Below are 27,386 nucleotides of genomic sequence, written 5' to 3'. Positions count from 1 at the left end.
ATTTTTCTTAATTCTTCCCAGGGGTGATTTTATCGCACCAATGGTCCTAGAAACATGGGAGAGGATTATTTGAACGGAAACTAAAAGATCTAGTGCCATTTTTAAGTGACCAAAAACTGAAGGGCAACTAGCCCCTCTTCCCCGCCCTTTTCCCCTAAAGTTGTTTTCCCAAATGTCCAGTGAACAGTCAGTCATGAGTCAGCCCAAAAATCTCGATCATCCCTTAGTTCTATGGCCACCTACCGTAGTTCTGCCCTAGGATTTATGGATGCATGTTAGAGTATCTATCAACAAGTGAAAATGACATAATTTTTATACAATCCTCAAAAAGGTTTATTCCAGCTTTGCCTCTCACTCAGACTATCTGTCTTGGCTGTTTCTCCGATTAGGCATGGTTTGATGGCAACTTCATTTTAATTCACTTTCACGTGCCAAGTGAACTTACCGCGTGGAAGTTTTTCACGGTGGGAATTTGCCAGGATTCGTATACGAAATTCGTTTTATTTGTCTTACTTTCTCATTGGCGACCGCATTTTACATGTGGAGATGCTCTGGGGGAATTGCCCTGGACAAATTTTCAGCGGAGTTTGAATTCTCTGGGGAATTGTTATGTTGGGGGGATTTTCCACAGGAGAAATTTCCTGTTGGGGAATTTTCCACGAGAGAAACTTTCCATTAGGGCAGGGAGGATTTCCGGAAAAAACTTTACACTCAGGGAGGTTTCGACACTGACCTGAAAAAAAATCAGAAATTAAATAAAGAACAAGTATTTTTTTCAAATGAAAGTATGCTAATGAGTATTTTTCAGGTGGAATCATCCGCAAGAAATTTTCTGGGGGTAATTCGTAACGAGGATAGAATTGCCCGGGGTAATTTCCCAGGGGAAGGATTTCACGTGAGAGGAACTATCCATGGTGGAATTTGTCGTGGGGGGATTTTCCATGGAGGAGGAGATGGATTTACTGGGATTCTTTGAAAAACGATCAAAAATTAAATAAAAAACCATTTTTTATACTGAAAGTAAGGAGCACCATTACAATTTAAAACAAACAGAAATTATTTTGTATATGAGGGGGCGGCCCCCTCATCAATACCCCGCTCCTTCCGCTAAAATTCTACCTTTTGTCCCAATTCTTCAAGAATGCTTCGTGAAACACAAGGGCCGTTTAATTAAAATCAGAATCTTTTTTAAAAGTATTCAAACATTAGCGTCAAGATAGGGGTGTTGAGGAGGGGGCAGCCCCTCTCATATACGGAATAATTTCTGTTCGTTTTAATGCTTCTCCTTACTTTCAGTAGAATAAAACAGTAGAAAGGCCTTAATGACTATATAGTAATGATATAGTAGTGCATGGAAGCCACAGCTTTTAGTCGTTAGATCCTGCACCCTCTTCCGATTTTGAATCGGAATTCTTCAAGAATGCTTCGTGAAACACAAGGGCCGTTTAATTAAAATCAGAATCTTTTTTAAAAGTATTCAAACATTAGCGTCAAGATAGGGGTGTTGAGGAGGGGGCAGCCCCTCTCATATACGGAATAATTTCTGTTCGTTTTAATGCTGCTCCTTACTTTCAGTAGAATAAAACAGTAGAAAGGCCTTAATGACTATAGTAGTAATGATATTTGTAGTAAAACAGTAGAAAGGCCTTAATGACTCCCACCCCTCAACCCTGCTGCCATCTACAATTTAGTCTAACTCCGTACGAACACCATATATGGGCATAGCCTCCCTAGGAAGAACATCTGTGCTGTCAGTCGTGACGGGGCACCATATATGAGCATAGCCTCCCTAGGGGAAATGGATTTCAGAGAAATTGATGGCATAATCGATTGAGAATTTTATTGATTCGATAACGGGAAGGATCAGTATCCTTTTAGCTGTGAGAGAGTTGAGATCGGAAACCAAAAAATTTTCTAAACAAGTCCATTATGCATGTACACTCTTGGTAGTTTGCGATAATGTGAAACATGCACAATTATCAATTACTGTAGAGAAAATTCCAAATTACTTAACACATGTAACTTAAATAGAGGTTAACCAGCACAAATTAAAGGATGTAATTCATGTCTTGAGGAGATTTGTGACTCTCACCCTAGAGGACACCTGTTCTCCAATTGTCACTATGATAAATGTGATCAGTGGGAGAATACCTACCCCGCTATGATTGGAAAGAATCCCAAGCGTGATTTTAGTTTATTTCTACGAGATTGGTATCGTCGTGGATTTAAATTATTCTGGGAAGAGGAGCCAGGTCTACGATTCAACTGTTGGGGTAACAAAACAATTTGGTTTCTACGTCATCATTGTGACGACACTGCCTATTATGACTATAAACCAAGTGATTTTTATTTGGCAGTTACTGAATGTGATTCACCATTTGAAAACACTGTATGTGATATTGCTTCAAATAGACAGATTGAAACTCGTGAATTTCATAATATGAATGCAAACAGTATCATTTAATATACAAAGAGATATGACAAGAGTGAAGTTACATTATACTGTAGAAAATGTGACCCTGACTTTGCAGTCAATCAAGATCAATATACAGTTAATCCAAATGATTTACCAGCATTAGTGGTTCATGACAGTTGCCTATACACCGAAGAAGAAGAAATCTAAAGTGAAGATTTAAAGACATTGTTGTATATATATGCATTTTATTAATAAACAAATTCACAAACATTTTTTAAGCACTTTACTCTTTGGGCACTGAAATCAATATTATATAGGTCTGAGAGGATATTTTCCTCTAGAAAGTCTTTCAGACGTGGAATGTCAACATAAATGTGGAGAAACTGCTTGTAAGTATAGCCACGACATCGGAACACAAAATATAGTAGTGCATGGAAGGCACAGCTTTTAGTCGTTAGATCCTGCACCCTCTTCCGATTTTGAATAATAGTTTTTCCACTGCTCTCAATATAGTTGCTGATGTGGGGTGTGTAGAATGCATAGGGTAGACCAAGAGGATCAAAAAATTCAATCGTTTTCATTGTCTGAAAGATGCACAGCCAATGACCCGTCAGCACAGTCGACAGACTGCTATTAACAATAATTAAGCTATTGTTCGCACTTTGAATTTTTTCAAGAAAGTCCGAGGGTAGACAACAAGATTTGCCCTTTGACATGAAGGAATCCATATTAAATACAGCAATGATTAGACCGATGTTCATGGTGCCAAGTCTAGTAGAATAGTACCTTCGGGAGGAATTTCTCCAGAGGTTTCGTACTGATTTAATGATATTAGCGCAACACTCTCAGCCAATGGGTCGGCAAATATACACTCTAAACGCAAACTCCCCGTACGTACTATACTCAGATCCTGCGTGCCAGACAAATCCAGTACAATGACACAATGTGTTATAGCGACCATATCTTTGGTTATATTATTTTCATATAGTTGCAAATCATGGTCTTGTGCTTGTACGGTCAATTCGCGCTTTGTTCTAGATGAGCTGTCAAAGAATACATTTTTGAGCGCGATAACATTTTCTTTGCCCGCAAGAGAGAAAATTCCAAGCATTTCTCATTTCTATGGACTTTCATACAACGGACTGGGTGCACTGGTAGCCTTTACAAATGCCAAAGCGAGTTTTGACGGAATTTCGCCATTGGTATGCGATGAGTCGGTGAAGTGACTTGACCCTATGCTGAAATGACGCTGAGTAGTGATTGTCTGAGGAACAACTAACTTAGTATCATGTTTCCTGGTTGTCAGTTTCTCCATGGCCAAAGCAACAGAACTCATAACCTGTTGTTTGCGCACATAAAGTATTGCCGAGGTGAGGGTGCGACTAACATAGGGATTGGCAACAAGTTGCGTTCTCAATTTAAAATGGGAGTGTAAAAGAGTCAATTTTTTATCTACTTTAACATTGGGCGGTAATCATTGGAGTATATTAAATATTTAACGATATATTTTTCCAACTAGATGTAATTCACTAGTTGTAGCATTTTTAAGTGCATCTGTACTATCAGCATTAGTAATATATTCATATCCATTGGAGGTGCCTCTCAATTCCTTGTATGACTTGGGTGTCATCAGCATGAATTGCATATAGCTTGTATAATTTTAGAGATTATTGCTTGTGTTTACCAGCGTGCCATTGATGTAGACACTGATTTGACGAGATAGATTATGTAATATACAATTTTCATAGGATATTCCATCGGCCCGAATTGGCATTGTATTATCGGATTTCCGGACTTTCATTTGTAAATCTATAAATGTCGCGAAGACATGTCCATAAAGTAGTCTTCATTGGAATAGATTTAAAAGTGGATATTATCGGAGAGGGGTTGTTGTGGATAAAATTGTTCATAGTATCCATGCTTGAAACTCACATCAACATTTTCAGCATTGAATAGATTCAATGAGGCGGTGATTGAAGGTTGAGAATCTTTATGCGGCAGGTAGGACATCTTAAGAGAAGAAATCTAGTTTTGATCTAACAATTTTCGTCCTGGGGCATCTTCTTCTGTTTACACTACGTTACGTCTTTTTACTTCTTTTCTTTGAAAAGATGGATGATGTCTTTCGCTACTGACCTGAGTAGAGACTTATGAGTGATGCTTTGTTTCTCTACCTTTTTGAGCCTTTTCCCTTTTGTTTTAACTTCTCACCAAAACTTCATGCACTCGACCTAAGATTTTCCGAGGCACTTTTTCATAAATTATTGCAAGAGCCCCATTCGTATAGTGTAGAGGATGCAAAATCAGTCGCAGCCGGTACAAGGTATTTTCTAGCCAGTGGTAGTGAAGAGCGAAACAGCTTAGCAAACCAACTGCCGAGAACTTAGCCAGACATTGACGAGCGACCTTTGTAATAGTCCATTCCATTGCCCTGTTGTCTTGGGCCAAGAGTATTAACATAGCAGTCAATATCAGGACAAGTGAATACCACATTTTTATTAGACATCTTGTTGTTGAAGGATGGGCCGAAAATGGCATGTAATCACAGCCAAACCTTTTGAAATATCTATGGGATCACCTAATGCAGTTCTTAGTTTTAACTGACAAAGTTCCAAATAAGAAGTGTTTACGGGAATATACTGAAGATGCTTTATATTGTAGTGGTGAATATGCTCTTGATTGGTTTTTCGTTCAAGAACTCGTAGGAGGGGATTATTTGAATTACCAACCCGAGATGTTTCCACAAATGTAGCGTAGAGAAATATACAAGTGTCCGTGGAGAAGGCAGGTGGGTAGTCAGCAAAAATTAAATTAGTGTTTCCGGCATTTTTACCGTTGATTATATTGAGCTTAAAGCCAAGAACATCCTTTAGGTTATCATTGAGAATAACCTTTTCATTGGCAATAGGTGAACTAATGTAGATCTTGCCCTCCTCCTTTGAATAGTTGAAATGAAAAGCTCCTTTTTTACGAGCGGAAATTATTTTATTCATAGAACGACATAGATCATTCATGCAGGTGAAGTCCTCGGAAAGTAATTCAATATATTGATACTCAATCCGATTGATTTTTTGAATTTGTTCGTGATCCTCAGAAAAGGAGGGCGGCCAATCACAGGGTCTAATTTTTATATCATACTTACGATACTTTCTCAGAATATCATGGGTATTTTTGAGAATACAGTTGACAAGAGCCCCTTCATACTTTCCACTCTCGTCGAATTTGATGGTGAGAGAGAGTTTCGTCCAAAAATCACTTGTTCTATTCAAGTAATTGTAGAGAGGATCAGAAACATTGGACATGAAAGTCACATAAAAATCATTGGGCATTGTTAATATCTTCAGCACTGACCCAAGAATCAAAATCTGAGTTGTATCCTACGAGTACGACTCTTTAATATCTTTTCAATTTGATAAATTTCACCAATGTTTCTAACTTTTTGCAGTTCATATTCATAAAAACTACCGAGAATCAGACCTTCTTGGTTGCTTTGCAGTCAATAGGTCGGGAGCTCAGTGTCCAGAATTTTGGAATCTTTGAAAAGTTCAGAGGTTTATCAATAAATACCCTTTTCAAAAATGGTATCGGTTCCACTCATGCAAATAAACTCACCAAAACCTAATTTATTATTAACATTTTTTTTTTCGATTCATCCATTGGAATATTGCTTTAGGAAAGCATCAAATGTATTTTCACTGTAGTGAACATCTCAAGGGCTAGAATTAGACAGAGATCGATGAGGTCGATGGTTGTATATCGTCATGATTTTATCTAAATCCTGAATAAATGACGATGTGTTTTTCAGGGTAAAATATCTGGAAATTAATAGACGAATCGTTCTTATTAATCGTTCAGCAGATGCAGCTTTTATTGGGCTGTGTATAATGATAAAGTTCTGAATTATATTTCAATAGAACCTCTTAGAGATGGGGATTAACAAATTTAACACCGCGGTCCGATTGAATTTTTCTATACGAATCCCGTTCAAGAATACTTTCAATGGCCCGAGCAACTTCAACACCTCTCTTTGATCTTAATGGAATGGCACAGGAATAGCGACTAAAGACACTGATTGCCACTAGAATATATTTGTAGGGTGCATTGTGACGCTGCTGAACTGCGTCTAAAGTTAAAAGATCTGTTTGCTTTACATGTAGAGGGGAAAAGGCTTTAGTTTTTCAATATTATTTACCACGAAGCCTGTGATTCCGGAGCAGTGTTTAACTCGGTTCATTCTCTAGATACTCTTTTGCTTTTTTCAATGTACTGTCCGAGACAACTTTAGAAAGCGTTTTGGGAGAACTTAAACTTCCCGCTTCACCAATATTTTCATAGACACCTTTCAGAACTTCAACCATTTTGAACGCAAACACGTAGTGTAACGTCAACTCCCCTTTTGCACACTGGAGGATGAATCAATCCGTGTTCGCTTTTGACTAGCAGCCACAGGTGTTATAAAATCATTGCTGCTGCTGCTGCTGCTAGTATTTTCAAATATTGAATCTTCTTCTTTTTTAAATGGTGTTGGTGTTGGCGTTGTTGGAGGACTATATTCTCTTAGTTTCTTAAGAATTTGCTTATTGCCAATAAGACGTTTGGGAAAGTTTGATACACTTAGAAAGGTATATAGATTATTGTCAAATGATAAAAGTCCTTTACGATTCGTCACCATATCACAAATTAAATCAACTAGATTATAACCCTTTCCCTGAATTATGATTTGCTTCCTTGTGGTGTCAGTTTTAATTTGATGTTCACCGCCAGTTTCTAACATAAGATAAGATCATACTCTTTTACTCTGTTCACGATAGGTCAGTGGCAATAGGTTTCTGATTTTCAATACAATTGAATTCAGTTCCTTCTCTTTTGATTGCACTGCTGCAGAATCTTGAGGAGATGTTTTCTGTTTAGATGGATCGGTGATGACGGTAACAGGGGCGGGTCTCTCACGATAAGTTTTATGTTTGTCCACAAGTTGCAATGCATCTTGAAGTAAAAAAAGTTCTTGGTCATCGGCAATATTCTCATCATTAATGAATTTGCTTAGATTGTCTTCAAAATGTTCGACGGGCGAGAGGACAAGTTCAAATGGTGTCAATTTATAGGGTTTAGCCATTCTCTAGATAAAACTGTTTACAAGTCCTGCAATTATTGGTAGTAAAAGTGTGAAAAAGCTACCGCCCGCCTAAAGGAGACGTTTTCTTTAAAAAAATATTCCCTTGTTTTTACAAGCCAAGGCACTTACAGTGGAACGATATTGCTTTGTCTGTTGTCTAACACCTTCTGGCAGTTGAACATTACCCTCGGTTAAATTTAAACAAAGTTCAGATATTAGATTAATGAAATCATTGTCAACACTATGTTTGAGTATGGCCTTCCTAAGCAAGGGTTTTGATGTACTTAAAACAGAAAATAAATGCCGTTGTTCTTGTAGTTCCTTCGGTGTCACAATGTCAACTAATTGTCTTTTCTGCTGTTCACCGGAAGATATACAGTAGTTTCATTGTCAAAAATTTCACTAACTATGCGTAGATCGTTGGGTGTGCTTTAATTAAAACCCAGCAAAATATACCCATAGGGTTTATTAGTCGCCTGCGTGTACAGTGAGAGCACAACTTTTGGGGTACCAGGGTACTTCTGTTTATTGAGAGTTATTAGCGAGCTAGAATCACAAACAACTCGATAGATAATAAAGATGGTGCAATTCAATGCCAGGGTTTGCATACATTTGCTCTGATGAAACAGATTGTGTAGAACTAGGGTTATGGAAATGTGTTCATGGTGGGAGCGAACTGTGAACAGTTTTAGCATTTCCTGTGAGAACTGTTCAATGGATTCAGCCAAATCCTCAATAATCAGCCACGAGTTCGGTTCAATACTATTGAAAACATCAAGTACTCGTATGAATTGTATTGGTATGGTTGTGGCAATAGCTTTTATTTGATCGTAGGACTCCTGCCAAATACTATAGCAATAATAAATTTTCTTTGGTTTTTCCAAAAACATTTTCTGACAATTTTGAATTATTTTAGCTAAAAGTGTTGCTTTCCCCGACATTGAGGGACCACACAGTAATTATCTAAAGGGTGTTTTAAATTAATAAATGCTGCTGTTGCTGACAACAGTTGGACTATAACTAGCTGTAAATCATACGTGTCCAGTGAATAAGTAGTAGTAATAATTTTCCCATAGATATATCTTCGTTAACAAGAACAACAAAAAAACAATATTTCAATTTCATTTATTTGCAACATGAAAACTCTATTTGTTCAACATGAACATGAACAACATCGATAAAAATGACACTTTATGTACAACATTTATAAAAAAAAAAACACTTTTGTACATGAACATGAACAGCAAGAGCAAGAACAGCAACCCTTATTGTCTTTAAACACTTTTTTTGTCCAGCAAGAACACTTTATGTACATTAGCACAGTAGAAAACAGTAGCACACTTTTTGTACAACAGCACTTGAAAACAAAAAAAAAACACTTGGAACTTGAACTTGAACTTTAAAAAATTTAGATAGCACAGTTGAACATTATGAATTTAAAAGTGGGGTCCCCCCCCCCCGGGGCTGCGGGGCCGAAGGCCGGCCGCAGGCGGGAACCCCCAACCCCCGGGGCCGGCCGCGGGCGGGGCCCCCCCCCGGGAGCCACGGGGGTGAAACAGTACAATATTCGTCGTCACTGCTGCTGCAGGTTGGGTTGGGTTAAGGTGGTTGAGGTGGTTAGATTGGGTTAGTTAAGTTATGAAAGGTTTGAGTGGTTGGGTTAGTTAATTTATGAACGGGTTGAGTGGTAGTTAGTGGTTAGGTTAGTTGGTTAGTGGCTAGGTTAATTTATCCAGACCAAGTTGATTGCGATAGTCCATGAATTCAACTCAAACTGAAATAAGAGAGTGGCCATGAGGTAGCACACTTACACAATTCTCGAGCACATAGACTTTGTCGGCTATACATGACATTGCATTTTTTTCCACTCTCAAAGTATAATTTTTATACTGTAGAGAGCGAATTGCAAGCACTTGTGCTCTCGGCACTAGGCTACTTTCTACACAGTCTCTGTACACGCCCATGTAGAAAATGCTCCTTATAAAGTGTGTAGGCACCCCTTTACAGGCCTGTTGTAAATTCCTATTATGTGTGATAGCACTATAAATTGTGGGGCCCGGAAGCACCCCCCTGTATATTATATCAGTCCCCGTCTTCAATTTTAACATTAGTACTTGGTTGGGGGCTTGACTTTTCACCGACTTAGGGTAGAAGGACGAACTCCAGTTGGTGAAATCCATCCGCAAGATGATGTTTTCCCCGTTTTCTAAATCCCCCAACAAATGCTTGGTTTTTACCTTTAACAGCAAGGATACAGTATTCCAATAGTAAACCTGAGCCTCCCCCACCCGTGGCCCCTGTACCTTGCACACATTGTGAAGGAACGACAACATGAGCTTTTTGGAAATTTCAAGTACTGAACTACCTCCTGCTATATTCTTGTTCAGTACCACATTTCTCCTTTTCCTGTGTAGAAGAACCATGCCAGCCTCTATGCTCGTGAACGATGTAAAATTGGGGTCGGCAATAATTCGTGCACACTCTAGAGGATCAGTCACGACGTCGCATCGAGATCTGTTACGTACGCTTTCACACATTTTGCCAAACGCTGAATTTAGAATGAGTTTGTTCATTTCCTTCTCTACTTTGCAGTTTGCCCTAGATTGCTTATCAATAAAAGTTTTAAGAAAAATTTTTAAGTATGGTTTCTGATTGAACTTCAAAACGCTATATATTTTGGTGATCTTGAAACCACTGGTCACAATCCAGTCCAAAAGTACATGGTGAACAACGATATTCTCCTTAGGGTCCAAATCAGCAATCAGTTTTTGCTTAGAGGGGGTCCAGTGCATCCCCATATCCTCAACCAGTGACCGATTGTTGGGGCTCAGTGAGTCCCTGCTCATGGGTCGATTGATACAGGGAAAAACTAAATCTCTGACTGAATCGTAAAGCGCCAGTGGAATATGCCCGTCAATTTCAAAGAACCATCCTTATGGCTCATTTTCCTTGACGCTGGTAATATCGGGTAACTCAAAAGGATTCTCAAGCCATTGATAGATCCAAAACGGCAATGAGTTGTGGGACATCGCCGAGGGGTACAATGAGTTCATGTCCTAGAACACTGCATTTGACTTTGCACCGTAGCTTTTTTGTCCACTCGGATCGGTTGACAAGACGCGGTACCCATGATAAACCCACCCTCCCCGCATTGAACGCTCTACAAAAAGGTGCTGGTCTATATTGGTTACTATGTCTATGTCCTCCCTAATAATTTTTAAGATCAAAGCCTTCACCAAATGGGGCGTGGAAAAATAATAACCTATATCTAGCCCAAACTCTGAATTGATCTGGTCAGTGTTTTTTCACACTAAGTCCAACAGAGTTAAAACATCACTGGCCAGGTACAGTCTACAATAATCCCACCCATTTTTACAATTCCCCTTAGCCCAGACCTTCTGGGCAAACTCATAGTCCTCGGCTGTGCATTAACTGTTGGTGAGTGAATTGTAAAAAGCTTCAATTGGAGGTAGTTTCACCTCGCTTAAGCGAGCGCCAGAATAGTAATAGTCGTTTGCGTATACACCTCTGCAGGTCAATAGGTCGTATATTTAGATGTCTGGAAAGTGCTTTTTAAGCACAGGAAAACTATCAAAATTGTCGCTTTTCTGCGCTTGAATCAATTGACCCAAAGCTTTGGGAAAAAAACAAAACGAGGCTACAAACCTGATTTTATTCCAACACGTAAGCCCATTATTTACTACCTGCCATTTCAGCTCGAGAAGCAACAACTTCTCGGCCGATTTGGGAATAAGGTTATAGGTAAATGAATTATTTACCCATGGACTATCTACTCCCCCTCCCTCCCTGTGCACATATGCCAGTGCCGGTGAAATAAATTTTAAATCATAATTTGAAATTTGGATATAACCAGGGATAAAAAAACTGCTGGCTAACGTTTAAGTTACGCGATTGATTCGCAACCTCTCTAAATTTACTAACCCCCGAGGATATTTCCTGCCACAAGTGATTATGGTCCCTAACTTTCCCCCTCCCCGCCCCACTTTTACCGGTAGTCCCCTTAACCCCCTCTTCAAACTCCCCCTTACAAACCCAACATATTTTTTTATTTTTAATATCGAGACGATCCTCTGCAGACAACACCTCGTTTGAGAATATGTATTTCTCAAACGAGAAATAGAGCCAGTAGCCGTGCCAATTAATTTAGTCAGTGCCTTGATCACACACTCTCCCTCATCTAATGTGTCTACCATTTTTAACACCTGCATGGTGTTAGAATTTTCTCTTTGGGCATAGGGATATGACACTGCAATAGCTTGATGTTCCTTGATTCGGCTTGAAAATCCAGGATCGTTCACTTCCACCAGCTTAGCCTCACAATCCAAACATATTTTGTTGCACTGGAGGAGGGTACTTTCAAAATTTTTGAGGCGTAAAATGGCCCTATCCCCTGAAACCGTTTCCACTGTCTGATAGACATGCCGTCTACAGTGCTTCATATGATCCCGTAATTTTATATCGCTACGGAATTGAGAGAGGCATGTCGGACAGTAGAAACATACCCCCCTTTTCTTACCCTCCCCCAGAACTCTACTGATGTCTGTGATTGGATGAAAATAGCCAATTGAATTGGCTAGGTCACCAGATGGTGTTGTGGACAACAACCAAAACCAATGTATGACCAATTCAATTGACGTACTCCTTACAGGAAACACCACCCCCTTCTCTTTAAAACGAACCCCATCTTCAAATTCAGTTTCAAACAGAACCACAGTAACGCTGATATTTAAACGGGCATTGATCCTTTCAAAAATATCAATGGACCTAAGCATTACTGGGTATCTTTCCTCTAAACAGGTGAAGTCTATAATGGAAAAATCGGACCCATCCTACCCATGTACAACCCAATCGTCTAAATTTGTCTTGGTAGCGTCACGTACTAGAGACTCGAATGCTGATATGAGAAAGCATACTTGACACATTTTTGATCTGTTTCAAAACAGATCCGCTGGACACCTTTACATCCTTCTAGATCAGGATTATATTTTAATTCAATTGCCCTCGGCCCACTCCCCCTCTTAAAATAAAATCTTTCTTAAATTTACAAATATTAACACTTAAATTTTCAACATAAAGAACTACAGAGCCGCTCCCATTTTCGTTTTAATTCTCAAAATGCATAATAATATGACCTATACACTCGGAAAAGGCAACCTCAAAATTCTCTAAATTTGGATAAATCACACGCATCTCGGAGTGTATATAATGGTGGTAAACTTTACTTTTCTCCTCATTTAAATAAAACACCTTTAAAACAATTGAAACCTTAATTGAATCCCTCCCCCCTCCCCATAATTGAATTTGTTTCTCCAGCAGTGCACGAATTCTATCTTCATAGTCATGCACAATTTCTAGGGGGTCAAACACAAAATTAACGCTCAAAAGCGAATTAAATGGGTCTTCAAAATTTGCAGTGTAGACAACTATTGTATTTAAAATTGTATTTGATAAGTGGAATTTAGGAAAAGTTGTAGATTGGTTATTACCCCCCTCCTCCCCCTCGTGTATATTATCAACACCCCCTCCCCCTCCGCATTGTTCAATAATAGGGCTATGGGAATCCACTTCATTCGATTGAAGTGGAAGTAGGCTATCGGGAGCTAGAGGAGGAGGATTCCCTGTTAATTCCCGGGTAAAATCATCTAAAAGCTGCAAGGTGTTTGGACTCAGCAAAGGTAAGTCCCCCTGCTCAACTGCGCTATAATCAACATTAAAAAAATCAGCTAAAAACTCATCAATATTATCTAGAATATCGTTAATGATACCGTCCCATGTTGAATTGTTGTGGAAGTCCACAAGTGCGTCCTCTCCTTCTCCGACTGATGTGCAGGGAGTAGATGGTAAGTATGGGACCAATGCAACCTATAAATGAAATATAGTTTATTTTCAAAGTGTCTAAATCACCCCTACTGTGTTTTCAAAAAAAATGGATTATTATTTAAAACACGCTTAATAGCAGTAGCATATACACTAGTCAATCGATATTCTGAAAGTTCCAACTTAACGAAAATCTAAAACGCTATACATAGAAGGCAATTATATTTTGTTCAAACAACTCCCCCCCAGCGGGCCACCGCAGCGCTTCCCGCGGGGCTTTCCGGGCCCCGCGGTGCTTCCCGGGCCCACCGGTGCTTCTCGGGCCCTGCGGCACTTCCCTGCCGCCACAGGGACCACCCCTCCCCCTCCTTGTATACGATAATTGACCTGATTTAAAAAGGGGGAGCATTTTTTTTAAAATATCTTTGACAGGCTCTGACTGACTGATCGACTGATGAAATGAGTCGATTGTTAGAAGAACGAATCCTTAAACTATAATATTCTAGCGAAAAATAGCATTCTGCTTTGACTTAAAAGAATCTAGTCAATCTATGATCAGTAATTGATAACACTAGAAATTAATGAAAAATATTATTAAGAAATAGCAACAGTTTATGGACTACAGTGGGGGACAGAGAAAATAGGAAAGATTAGAAGAAAAGAGTGGTTTTCTTTGACAAAGCAAAAACAAAAAAAATTGCATTATATTTAGATATCTCTGAGATAGGGGGGTGTGCAGAGAAATTTAAAACAATGGTTGGGGCGGGGAGTTAATATTTTAATATCTCTGAGACACACACACTTTTACAGCGCGATGAAAAATGGGTTTGTTTAGATATTTCTATAAGTTAGGTAATAAAAATGCTCACATTTTTATATCCCGGCTGTATTTGAGTGCCCGAAGGCCCAGACGAAGCATGCTGTACCTCCTGACCTTGTGTATGTGGGGCAGCTCTTGAAGGCAAGGCATGATGGAGAGTGAACGGGCCGGCGGCGTTACGTTCTAGTGCAGATTGGGCTGCGGCTTGTGCAGCAGGGCCAATGACAGAACGGACTTGTGCAGTCGAGCCAGTGATGTCACGGGATTGCACAGATGAGACGGCGGGGATCGCCTTATTATGAGAAGCCGCCCATTCTCTTTTTGGTTTTTGCCCAGACTGAATATGGGCTGCCTCACCCTTTCTTGCTGTCTTCGATGGAGGGGGCACACATTCTTCATAATTATCCTTAAAAAAAGAGAAAAAATTTAGTATGGAAATAATTTCACCCTTTTTTAAAGAAGAAAAATTAGTATCCCCACCCCCACTAACCATAATTTTGTGTAGAAAGCATTTATCACTAAGAAGCCCCCTCCCCCTAAGCCAAAAGCAAAGCAAAAAGGTAAAATTTGCGAGAAATGGTCCTATTTTTACCTTGCTGAGAAATGATTTTTTTAAATGTTTCCCGTCTATAGGCTTTTAAAATAGAAAAAGATTGTTATCCTAGCAGGTTATAGGTCATAAATTTACAATCTTGGATGTAAATGGTATCTATGCAGTACACATAATAAAGCTGTCTTTTTTCTTAGAAACCCTCGGACCTCTTACTGCCCTAACGCGAAGAAACAGTTTTGTTTTTCACTTTACATTGATGGTGATAGAATTGAGGCTCTATTGGCTTTTAAAATAAAAAAAGATTGTTAGCCTATCAGGTTATAGGCCTAAATTACAATCTTGGATGTAAATGGTATCTATGCAGTACATATAATAAAGCTATCTTTTTTGTTAGAAACCCTCGGCCCTCTTACTGCCCTAACGCGAAGAAACAGTTTTGTTTTTTTCACTTTACAATGATGGCGATAGAATTGAGGCATGTCCCCCCCCTTTTTCAGCAATGTCCTAAAAAATATTGTTAGATCTTAATTTGGGAAATAACTCGTTTCACTCCTCCAAATACAAGTTGCATAGGCCTAGCTTAGTTAACAGTAATATCTTTCTGCGTGAAACTGTTTTTAATTTGACGAAGAAAAACAATCTCTTTGGTTAGGCCGCCATCGTAAACACACAGGAAAAGGGTGACAAATTATTTATAGCCTTGCGCGGAGAGCTTATGTCAAAACATAGCGGCATAATGTCTAAGAATTGACAGAAGTCAGTTACAGAAAAGATCACAATACAGAAAGCAAGAATTTATCGAAAAAAGAGAATTATTCCATTTGCAAGAATTATAGTTGTAAAAACAGTGGGGGGGTTTTGAGGGGGGTTAGGTTTATGTGGTAAAAAGAACATATTTGACGTTTTCTAGCGAGTATAAAGATAGCATGGGGGAGTTTGTGTTAGAGTGGGGGGGATTTACCTAAATATACTGGAGGGTGACCATAGAAAATAATTTTATTTGAAAATAAAAAATGAAAATGTACTCACATTGTTAATCATTGTATACAAAGTTTCCTTATCAATAATTTCATGTGCTCTATCCATTGTGTCACAGAACTATATGATAATTTAATCACAACGCATGTCCGTTATATACGAAATCCCAAGGGCGAATTGCGATGTAATGGGGAAAACCATATGTAAGCGAGCCTCTGATTGGTCTAGAAGGAGATGTAACCGAGTCTCTGATTGGCTTAGAAGGAGACATGTGATCCTGTTTCCTATTCCTGGATCATAACATTCGCCCCTAGCGTGCACTTGGACGAACAACAACAACAAATAAATCGACCTTTGAAATTTAGTTCCCCTAGATCAATACATTCCCCTAGCGATTATGTAAATCATCCCCTGTGTCATTACACTTGGCCAAACAACAACAACAACAACAACAAATAAATCGACTTTGACATTATCCATAAGATATTAATAAACCATGAATAAATGGAGCCTCGTTCGGCGTTAGAGTCAATTGTAGATGATAGCATGGTCTTCGTTCAGTATTCGATGCCCAAAAATGGAACCCCGTCATGAGTCCTAGATCAATGAAATTCCCAATCGATTACACAATCAATTTCTCAGAAATCCATTTCCCCTAGGGAGACTATGCCCATATATGGTGTACTGTCACGAGCTCATGAGGTTAAACTAGGTTACGCAATCGATTTCTTGGAAACGGGTTCTCCCTGGGGATTCCATGCCCATATCTGGTGCCCCGTCACGAGTGACACCACAGGTGTTCTCCCTAGGGACTCTATGCCCATATATGGTGTACTGTCACGAGTCGGACCCCCCTTTCTACTTAAAACTTCTTCTTCTTTTTTAATGACGAAAATAAACCCGTGGAATGGAAGCATATTTTTTAAACATGGAAGTATTAGACAGTAATCTCTCTTTGTCGCTTTGGTTATGAGTTTTGGCATTTTGTATTTTCTGCGTGCTCTAGTTTTCAATGACACTGACATTGAATAAGGCTCAGGGAACAGCACCATCTTTTTCGTTATATTTTGCTTTCTTTGGAATCACTAACTTGTTCTCCATTTCCCTATCAAACCACAAACTTTGCTGTTTTATGAAGTAAATGCGTGAAACACTTTTCACTTTCCATTGAATTAGTTGTGTTTCTTTTATAGTTTCGAAGGTTCAACTGGTGTTTGTATAAGCTATGCAGATGTAAATTCAGCCTTTTATAAGGCCAGAGAACGACTTGGCTATGAGTCTCCAAGAAAAAACAGCTTCGAAACTCAAGAGATAAACCAACTAGCTCAAGTTATTGAGGAAATAACGCGTATTTTAGCACACGAGTAAGTATAATTGAAACCTATTCTAGGCTCAAACGTTGATTAAACATGATATTATCTTTGAATTCGAAGCTGTAATTAGGAAAGGTGAAACACGCACACCATGTCTCCAGAAAGAAAATGTAGTCTGATTACTGGCAAAATATTCAAAGTTGAAAGAGAGTGGTTAAAGTGGGGCTGGAGGATGTTTTTTACTATCAAGGTTTCTGAACCAAAGCTGCATTTTTGTATCCCTTTTCTAGTAAATAATTTTGTTGAACTGAACAGCCCTGGTCAACTTCTCTGTCAAATCATTTTCAATACTAACTGCGTCTGCCATTGCAGTTACTGTTGTGTTTAGAAAATCATCGAAAAAATTGCTCAGATGCAAAATATAATTTGAATTTCCTTATCTCTAAAAATGGCTTGACCAAAAAATTAAACTCGTCAAAATTGGCAGGTAAATTGTGACAATGAGTGCATTTCAACACCGTCTCTACCTGCCTGCTTGATCCTCTGTGTAAACCTTGGGTTAGATGCAAACAGCAAAAGCAACTCAAAGGTTAAAAAAAAACAATGAAATTATTGAAAAGGGGCGTTGTTAGAGTGGGAGGAGAAGTTTCGAGTTAATTATAAAAAGAAATTCAATTATTGCAGAAAACTGAAGTTGGAATTGCAAAATTATTTGATTGATTTTCAGCATTGATTGCCCAAGATTGGCGACTTTGGTGGTAGCTTGCCGGTAATTTGACTACAGAATCGAACGGCGGTGTAATATGTCTTTGGCTGATTGTCCTTGATTTCAACTATGTGCCCCAAAACTTTTTAGGGGATTTGGGCAATGCTGTAAGTTTCCTTTTGAAGTGGCGTGAACTTCTAAAAATCTGTCTCCTCTGCTTTCCTTGGCTAGAGGTACATTCCTTATACGTTTCAAGCGGATCTAGGTATTATTGTGCTAAGGTCTTTGAATGGGCATACATCTTTTAAAATCACCATTCTATTCTCCCGAGAAACTTGTCTTATATGTTGTTCGAGCCGATCAGAAAAAAAACCTGCCTTCCTTTCTGCTGAAAAATTGGCGGTGAGAGTTTCCTTTGGCGGGGTCATGAGTCCAATTTGTGCTATGATTAATACATATTGAAAATCCTTAGATCTAATAGTAAAGATTAAAAACACTTCCATAATTTCGTTTTAAACAGTTAAATAAAAAAAACATGTTTTTTTTTAACTCAAAGGAGCGACATTAAAACTTAAAACGAACAGAAATTATTCCGTATATAAAGGGGGCTGTCTCCTCCTCAACACCTGGCTCTTTACGCTAAGGTTTTTTATTGTTCTAGAAAATAGAATTGTGAGAAAGAGTCAGACTTTAGCGTAAAGAGCGCGGCGTTGAGGAGGAGACAGTCCCTTTCATATATGGAATAATTTCTGTTCGTTTTAAGTTTTATTGTCGCTGCTTGCTTTGAGTTAAAAAAACTTGTTTTTTTTAATTTCTGAAAGTTTTTAAATTAATGCAGGTTTTAATTTTGGTTCACCGTATATAAATACTTAAAACGAAATTTGCATATTAATTTTACTTTTTTTTGGCTAAATGGCTTTCTCGAAAGTTGTTTAATTTTATTTACGAACGTTCTTATTAGTAATAAATATACGAATTAACTTACGAATAACTTACGAATTAACTTACGTAATGAAATTCTTCATTCGTAGATTTTTATTACGTTTATTAGGGGGGCTCACCCCCCTAGTCAATACCTCGCTTTTTACGCTAAAGTTCGATTTTTTTTAATTCTTTAAGAATGACCCCTTAATCACAAAGGCCGTTAATTAGAATAAATAGCTCTTATGAAAGTACTAAAAAAACCTTAGCGTAAAGAGCGAGGTATTGACTAGGAGTTGAACCCAATCATATACGTAATATTTTTAAAAGCAGCTTTGGGCCAGACAAAAGCAGCTTTGGGTCATGAAAAAAAAATGACACAAAACGATAGCCCATGATAATAACACACATAGCAAAACATGGTACATAATAAGGATAATAAAACAATATAAGAATTGCGGAACAAAATCAAACATAATAAAGTTGCATAACTTTAACTAAATCTAAATCATACAATAATATGAAATGCCACACACATGATAGATAGATACTAAATGGTATAAACCAACATGAGTCATGGCTACAAAAATAAAAATCAAATACTTCAAGCACTCCCTCCCCCTTAAAAAAATCCCTCTCGTTGCGTCATTCCCAATTTAATATATTTTTGCGATTTTTTGCAATCTTTTTTATTGTCCCACAATATTTTGATCCCATTGCTTTAGTAGAAAGTTGCCCAGCTTTAGTAGAAAGGTTGAAATGTTATAGATAGATGTTATAGAAGCTTATTTATGTGACCTGTGTTTCATATAGAATATTTTAATGAGTTTGGGGTTTCACATATTCTGATTCTTATTTATTTTATATTGTATGCAAAATTTTTAGGTTGGATTACGAAACTTATTCTCCAATGTGTTTTGGATCATGAATTATTTTTTTTTTAATTATTTTAAATTAACAAGTCCTTTATATTTATCCTGCAATTATTAAGTATTTCAAGCACGTTTGGCAAATTAACACTTTTACTTTCATGGAATTTTTTCCAAGTAAGATTTGTCTAGTCACGATTTCTTTAATTTCAGGTCACCTTTTAATTTCAGGTACAGTTTAACAAATGATGAAATCTATTATGCCTTACCGATGATTGACACGTCAAAAACAATTATTGACAAATATTGCCCAGATTATCTCAAGTCTTCCAATTGTGAGGTCAAACGCTATAGAGAATATAATTCAGGCTGCAATAACCTTGAAATGAGTCATTGGGGCTCAGCCTTAGCGCCATTCAGAAGACTTATACCTCCACAATATGCTGACGGTAAGATGACGTTAACTATTCTAATTACCATTGGAAACACGACAGATTTAATTTTTTGTAACCAATGGGTTAAACAAGATTGCTCAAACAAGGGTAATTGGAATGGGATACAAAGTATCCGTTGTGATCTTCGCTGTCGCCTGTCTTGTAACCTCATATTTCTCTATTCTTCAATTTCGTTTTTGACTCGTCAGTCTCGCTGCTGCGTATTTTCTAGCCGTATATATTTTTTGTTCTTCACTTTCGTTTTTGACTCGTTCTAATTGTCGTTGTCGCAAGTATTCCAACTGCATATTTCTCTGTTATCCACTTTCGTATATCTTTACTTCAGATAGTTTTTCAATCCCCTTTGCCTTAGCTGCTCAAATTGGTCTTGCCACATTTGATGGTCTAGGTCTTTGATTTTTACCCATTGTATATTTACATTTCTCTTGTCGTCCTCTTGATATTGTCTCATTTGATGGTCCAGTTTGTTCATTTTGAGCAATTGTCAATTTATGCTTTTATCCTCTAGGCATTATGAAACTGCTTAAAATGCCATTTGCAAACAGACTAATTACACTGGGCATTTTATAATTAGCTAAAAAAAAAGTTTTTTGTAATTTTGCAAGCATCGCAGATACTAAAAACGATGCAACCATTTCTGGGGCGGAAATGATGTACATTATGCTCTTGAAATGTGCTCATAAACATGACGTCATTCATGTGATTTTTTACCAGAGTAGTTCTTTGTTCAGGTAAGAAAATGCCAGAGTGCCAATTAAAAAAAAAGAATATGGAGCCGTTTTTGAGAAAAAAATAATAAAGTATACAATAACTGCTCGTTTGAGAGTATATATATATATATATATATATATATATATATATATATATATATATATATATATATATATATATATATATAGATATACATATATATATATATATATATATATATATATATATAAATTGTATGAATGTATTATTTATTTATTTGTTTTAGACCAGGGCACTTCGTATCGAAGGAGCTGTCGTAGAAACTTCGAAAAGAGCTCATTCGATTGAAAATTGAAAGGGCTTGTGTCCTTTTTAATAACCAAAAGTGATTGGAAGGCGACTAACACCCCTTCCACGCCCATCATTTTCCCAAACACTTCCAATCAAAATTTTGAGATAGCCATTTTGTTCAACGTAGTTGAAAGATCTGGAAATTATGTTTTTTCATGAGGACACTCCCCACAGCCCTCAGGGCAAGGGTTGTAAGTTATGCCCTGGGGAAATATAATGTTTTTTATAGAAAGTGTTGTCGTAGAAACTTCAAAAAAGGCTTATTCGATTTGAAATTCGAAGGGCTAGTGTCCTTTTTAATAGTTGAAAGTGATTAAAGGGGCAATTAACCCCCCTCTGATGCCAACCATTTCCCCAAACACATCCCATTAAAATTTTGAGATAGACAATTTATTCAACGTAGTTGAAAGTTCTGGAAATTAGGTCTTTGAGGATGACACCCCGCCACAGCCCTCAGGGCAAGGATTGTAAGTTATGCCATGGGGGCAAATAAGGTTTTTATAGTAAGCATTGTCGTAAAAACTTCAAAAATGGCTCAATCGATTGGGAATTGAAAGGGTTAGTGCCCTTTTTAATAGTGGAAAGTGATTAGAGGGTAACTAACCCGTCTGCCACTTCCACCGTTTCCTCAAACACAAGCAATCAAAATTTTGAAACAGCCATTTTGTTCTTAGTTAGAAGTTTTGGAAATTATGTCTTTGAGGATGACAAACCCCCCAGACCCTTCAGGGCAAAGGTTGTAATTTATGCCCTGGGGGAATATAAGGTTTTTATAGAGAGAGATGTAGTAAAAACTGCAAAAAGGGCTCATTCAATTGGAAATTAAAAGGGCTAGTGCCCTTTTTAACAGTAGAAAGTAATTGGAGGGCAAATAACCCCCCTCTCACGCCCACGATTTCCCCAAACACATGCAATCAAAATTCAGAGATAGCCATTTTTTCCAACGTAGTTTTAAGTTCTGGAAATTAGGTCTTTGAGGATGAATCCCCCCCCCCTTCTCCCTCAGGGCAAGTGTTGTAAGTTATTCCCTGGGGGCATATAAGGTTTTTATTGAAAGTGCTATCGTAAAAACTCCAAAAAGAGCTCATTCGATTGGAAATTGAAAGGGCTAGTGCCCTTTTTAATAGTCGAAAGTGATTAAAGGGCAATTAACCCCCCTCTCACGCCAAACATTTCCCCAAACATATCCCATTAAAATTTTGAGATAGACAATTTATTCAACGTAGTTGAAAGGTCTGAAAATTAGGTCTTTGAGGATGACACCCCGCCACAGCCCTCAGGGCAAGGATTGTAAGTTATGCCATGGGGGCAAATAAGGTTTTTATAGAAAGCATTGTCGTAAAAACTTCAAAAATGGCTCATTCGATTGGGAATTGAAAGGGTTAGTGCCCTTTTTAATAGTGGAAAGTGATTAGAGGGCAACTAACCCGTCTCCCACTTCCACCGTTTCCTCAAACACAAGCAGTCAAAATTTTGAGATAGCCATTTTGTTCTTAGTTAGAAGTTTTGGAAATTATGTCTTTGAGGATGACAAACCCCCCAGACCCCTCAGGGCAAAGGTTGTAAGTTATGCCCTGGGGGCATATAAGGTTTTCACAGAGAGCGATGTAGTACAAACTTCAAAAAGGGCTCATTCAATTGGAAATTGAAAGGGCTAGTGCCCTTTTTAATAGTCGAAAGTGATTGGAGGACAACTAACCCCCCTTTGACACCCACCATTTCCTCAAACACATCCATTCAAAATTCAGAGATAGCCATTTTTTTCAACGTAGTTTAAAGTTCTGGAAATTAGGTCTATGAGGATGAATCCCCACCCCCATATCCCTCAGGTCCATGGTTGTAAGTTATTCCCTGGGGCATATAAGGTTTTTATAGATAGTGCTGTCGTAGAAACTTCAAAAAGGGCTCATTCGATTGAAAATTGAAAGGGCTAGTGCCGTTTTTAATAGCCAGAAGTGATTGGAGGGCAACTAACCCCCCTCTGACGCACACCATTTCCCCAAACACATCCAATCAAAATTTTGAGATAGCCATTTTGTTCAACGTAGTTGAAACTTCTAGAACTTATGTCCTTGAAGATGAAAAATCCCCCACACCCCTCAGGGCAACGGTTGTAAGTTATGCCCTGGGGGCATATAAGGTTTTTATGGAAAGGTTGTCGTGTACCGTGAGTAAAATGCGATGTATTTAAAATACCAAAATAAAGTTCCTTCTTTCTAAAGATAATTCTGACTTCCTATAATTAAGTTAAATCTAGTTTCAAAAATGAAAAGTCCTTAATCAGCAAAGAAAAAAAATACGGAGTTAGAAACAGACAAAGAACGGCGCTATCCAAGCTTTGGATTTCGCTAAGAGAGCGGGCAATAAAAAAGGTGCTACGCACAATATTTCTAAGGAAGTTTAAATGATAAGAACCGTGTGAACGTTTGAATCTTCAGAAATATATTTAAAACAATTTATTGGACGAAGGGTTCGCATCCTTGGGCCACTCGAGCCAATTGCGAGCCAGTCCTTACAGCGCAGGACAAAAGAACTACGTTTGATAGTGGGGTAAAAGTGCTTTTTGAAAAGATTCATAATTCAGAATCAGGACCACTTAGATAGAATTATTTCGGCGTCCGATCTTGCAATTCTTTGATTGTTGTATCTCAGTCACCGTTATTGTCATTTGAAGTGACTCATTGCTGTTCACCTAAATATGTAAGTCTCAATAAATCTATTGTTTTTTTACCTGTGTTTATTTCATTTTATGTGTCCGTATCTAGCCTAATGATAGCTAATTAGTTCGCATGTCTCCAAAGGCACGTTCTCAGGGAATCTGATCTCCAGATCGCTCGAAAAAAGAGGTCACATTTATATGGCTACAAATGCTATTTTCTCTCAATAATTGAGGGTGGCGCGGTTATAAATTTACTTCACTCCCCATTGTTGTGGCGCAGGGCTCGATGGCACAATCTTTGGCACTATAAGCGGTGCTATCGGAGAACTTATAAGGTGCAAGTTCGCAGTTTTAAAGTACGATATTAGATTTGACGCGGTCAATATTTATTACCGCAATCAAGCCCAGTCCTTTTCTTTTACAGCCACATTTATATAGGCACACACGAAGAAATTATATCGCTACAAATGGCGCGAGTCACAAATTGGGTGAAAACTTGCGAACTAATTAGGCTATAAGACTTTGTAATTTAAATGTAATTAATGGAGAGATACAGACATACCGTATAAGTAAATCGATTAGGTCTATTGACTCTAAGCTACTACAGGGAAACCCTTTAGATATCTCATAGGAGATAATAGCCTCCCCCAAAATAGGTTAAGTGAAAAAATAAATTTATTTTGAGTTGATTCAAAAAAAAATGGCGGACGACCTTAACGATTTATTAATAGTGCAGAAGTTAGTCGCAAAAAATATAAAAATAGCAAAATCTATCCCGGAGTACAATGGTCAATCAGATATTGACGAATTTAACATCCAATTGGCCCGGTTTCTGCAACTAACAAAAACAAAGCTAAAAGCGTTAGTCGACATGCTCCTATTACTATTAAAAGGCCAGGCCTTAACCTTTCTAAGACAAATTGAACATACCATAGGCAATGACGCCAACTTGCCAATAAATACGGTGGACAAATTGCTAAAAGCATTTAAAGATAGATTTATCGAAACCAGTTCTATAAATAAATTAAAACACGGAATGGTGAGCTTTGATTATTCACAAAATATAAGAGAATATCTTGATAATATACGCATTTCAGTAGAGGCTAAATATGGAAGAGGTTCAGGAGAATTGTTTGAAAAAGTCCTACTAAATACCTTTTTGCAAGGACTTCCCCCAAAATTATATAGAATGGTAATATCAAAAAATATTCAGGAGTGGGATCTTGCAGTCCAGGAGGTAGAACGATTGATCGAAGTTGATACGATGGTCAGAAATCACAGTAAAGGAAAAATAAATAGCCTAGGCGATTCAAACGTGAGCCTAAACTTCAAGGGTGATCAGGCGTCACCCAATTTCTTATCAAGGGACAACTCCCCAGTGCCGCAAAGAAATAAAACGCAAGAACCCGCTAGGCAGAAAACAGTACGTTTTCAGCCTGTCAAACAATCCAATTACGAAAATAACCCTACAATAATAAGGTGCTATATTTGTAATCGTGTTGGACATATCGCGAGAGAGTGCCGTTATGTCCCCAATCGCAAACCAAGAATTGTTGACGGTAGTACGCAAAATTATGTCAACCATTTGTTCGGAAGAACAAACTTTAGCGCCAGTGGTGCGCTAGGCTATAGCCAGGAAAGATTGCGCCAATCAGTACCTTACAACGCGTACAAAACAAATTTTCATACCCCTCCCCCCAATAGACAAATTAATTACCGATTTGAAAACCCAAATAATAGAAAAAGCCAAAATACTTTGAGAACGCTATATAGAATTCATGAAAATTTGCCAATGAGAAATGAAATTTATGCAATCCATCAGCATTGGCAGTCAGGACCAGTAAGCGGCACTGACACAAGACCCCCAAGTTACCATAATAATATATGGCGAAGGCAGACAGATGTAAATCAAGTAGATATTCCTACGGAATATCATTTGTCTGAATATCTATTACAAGCACCGACACATGAAATAAATCCTCAGGGAAACGTTTCAGGCCCCTCAAAAATATAAATTTGACCCAGAGGGTGCCCAGAATATTTAATAGGTCGAAAACAATGGTAGTGCCGTCTTGTAGTGATAATAATAATAGGTTGCCTATATTTAACTTTTTGTGTAGAAAACATTTACTTTAAAGCCTTATTTGACAGCGGAGCTACGGTCAATATCATAAACTCATGCGTATTTAATATGTTGCCTCTGCATATTAGGCGACAGAGGAACTCTAATAATCCCAATTTATCTAGTGTGATTGGGCATAAACTGGATGCAAGGGGTTCAATTTGCCTAAACCTAAAAAGAGACAATAGGATCTTCCAGACAAATTTTATAATATGCGATAACTTTCCGTACGAAGCAATTATAGGCGCAAATTTTTTAAGGTCCAATAGGGTACTATTAGACGTAGCAAACAAGAGGCTTGTCTACCCGGCTAAGGTGGGGGAAGAAATTTCTACCTTAAGAAATCGTAACAGAGGTTACGAAGATAACGTAACAGTAAACAAAATTTCTGACGGTATAATGTCGTAATCTTTTGAACCTCATGTCTCGCAAGGAGGAACAGGAATAATCAGAAGCTTGTCCAATTATTCTGAAAGACATTGCAGAGATGAAGTAAATTTAAATAATAAAAGTATTGAATCTGTGAAAATAAAAATAGGAGATATGCGACAGTACAGGTCAAACGAAATCAAGAAAATAGCAGAATTATGGAAAAACATAGTGAAACCCAACGTGATGTCGCAAGACACCGCAATTGCGCAAAATAACACCATTACGAATCTAATAAACAATGAAAATAAAGAGAAATATTACGGATTCGCGATAAGGAAAACAAAAGTCCCTCCCAAAACGATGCAAAAAATTCAAGAGCCAGTAGTGATCAATTCCAAGATATTTTTAGTGACCCAATCTAAAAGACCCAAAAATATGTTAAGCAAGGAATAGATTATATACTACAAAAAAGAAGAAGGTTTTATTTGTATGACCAATAACAATGAAAATAATACAATCAAGATTAAAAAAGGGGCTTGTTTAATTCAAATTCAAGTTTTATCAGAGAATGATTTAAATACAGGGGAAAATTCTAAAAGAAACCTAGTTAACGGCATTAAAACCTCAAATAACAGGTACCCTCTAACTAAATCGCAATTTTTAAACGAATTTAATATGGATCATATTACGGACATGGAACTTAAGAAAAAATTATGCAAATTATTATGGAATTTTAAAGATGTGGAAATTATACGCCCAAGTATAAGTCCGTATAGTGCACCAGTGATCTTAGTACCAAAAAAGAATGGAGATCTTAGACTTGTAGTAGATTATAGAGCCCTTAACAAAAAAGTAGTTAGCGAAAAATTTCCTTTACCAAGAATAGATGACATTATTGAATCTATTTCAAGCAAAAACAAAGTTTTTACTTCCGTGGAACTTACTCAAGGCCACCACAAAGTGAAAATAGCCGAAAAAAACGTTCATAAAACTGCATTTTCATCATCTTAATGTAGTTCATATGAATACTTAAGGGTACCTTTTGGACTTAAAACAAGTTCAAGCGCACTATGTAGACCCCTATTACACCTGTTAAGAGGATTAAAGAATATAATTCATTTTGTTGATGATGTCATATGCGTGGGAGAAAACACTAAACAACACTTTGCAACATTAGCTAAGGTCTTCGAGAAGTTCAGACAGGGCA

At 37.8% G+C, this 27,386-nt stretch overlaps 1 protein-coding gene across 1 annotated transcript in view; it reads left to right on the top strand.

Moving 5' to 3' along the window:
* LOC148943530 (salivary peroxidase/catechol oxidase-like) overlaps window positions 1-27,386 on the top strand; it is a 171,675-nt gene that overhangs the window by 42,519 nt on the left and 101,770 nt on the right. The window contains exons 3-4 of the mRNA XM_089101013.1: window positions 16,915-17,085; window positions 19,762-19,979. Of these exons, the coding sequence (XP_088957139.1) occupies window positions 16,915-17,085; window positions 19,762-19,979 (389 nt within the window). The remainder of the gene's footprint in view (window positions 1-16,914; window positions 17,086-19,761; window positions 19,980-27,386) is intronic.

This window comes from Artemia sp. Qi Xiang Cuo, chromosome 15, assembly GCF_049724085.1.
Source record: "Artemia sp. Qi Xiang Cuo chromosome 15, ASM4972408v1, whole genome shotgun sequence".
Taxonomy (NCBI): Eukaryota; Metazoa; Arthropoda; class Branchiopoda; order Anostraca; family Artemiidae; genus Artemia; species Artemia sp. Qi Xiang Cuo.
This window is presented reverse-complemented; position numbering and strand designations above follow the sequence as displayed.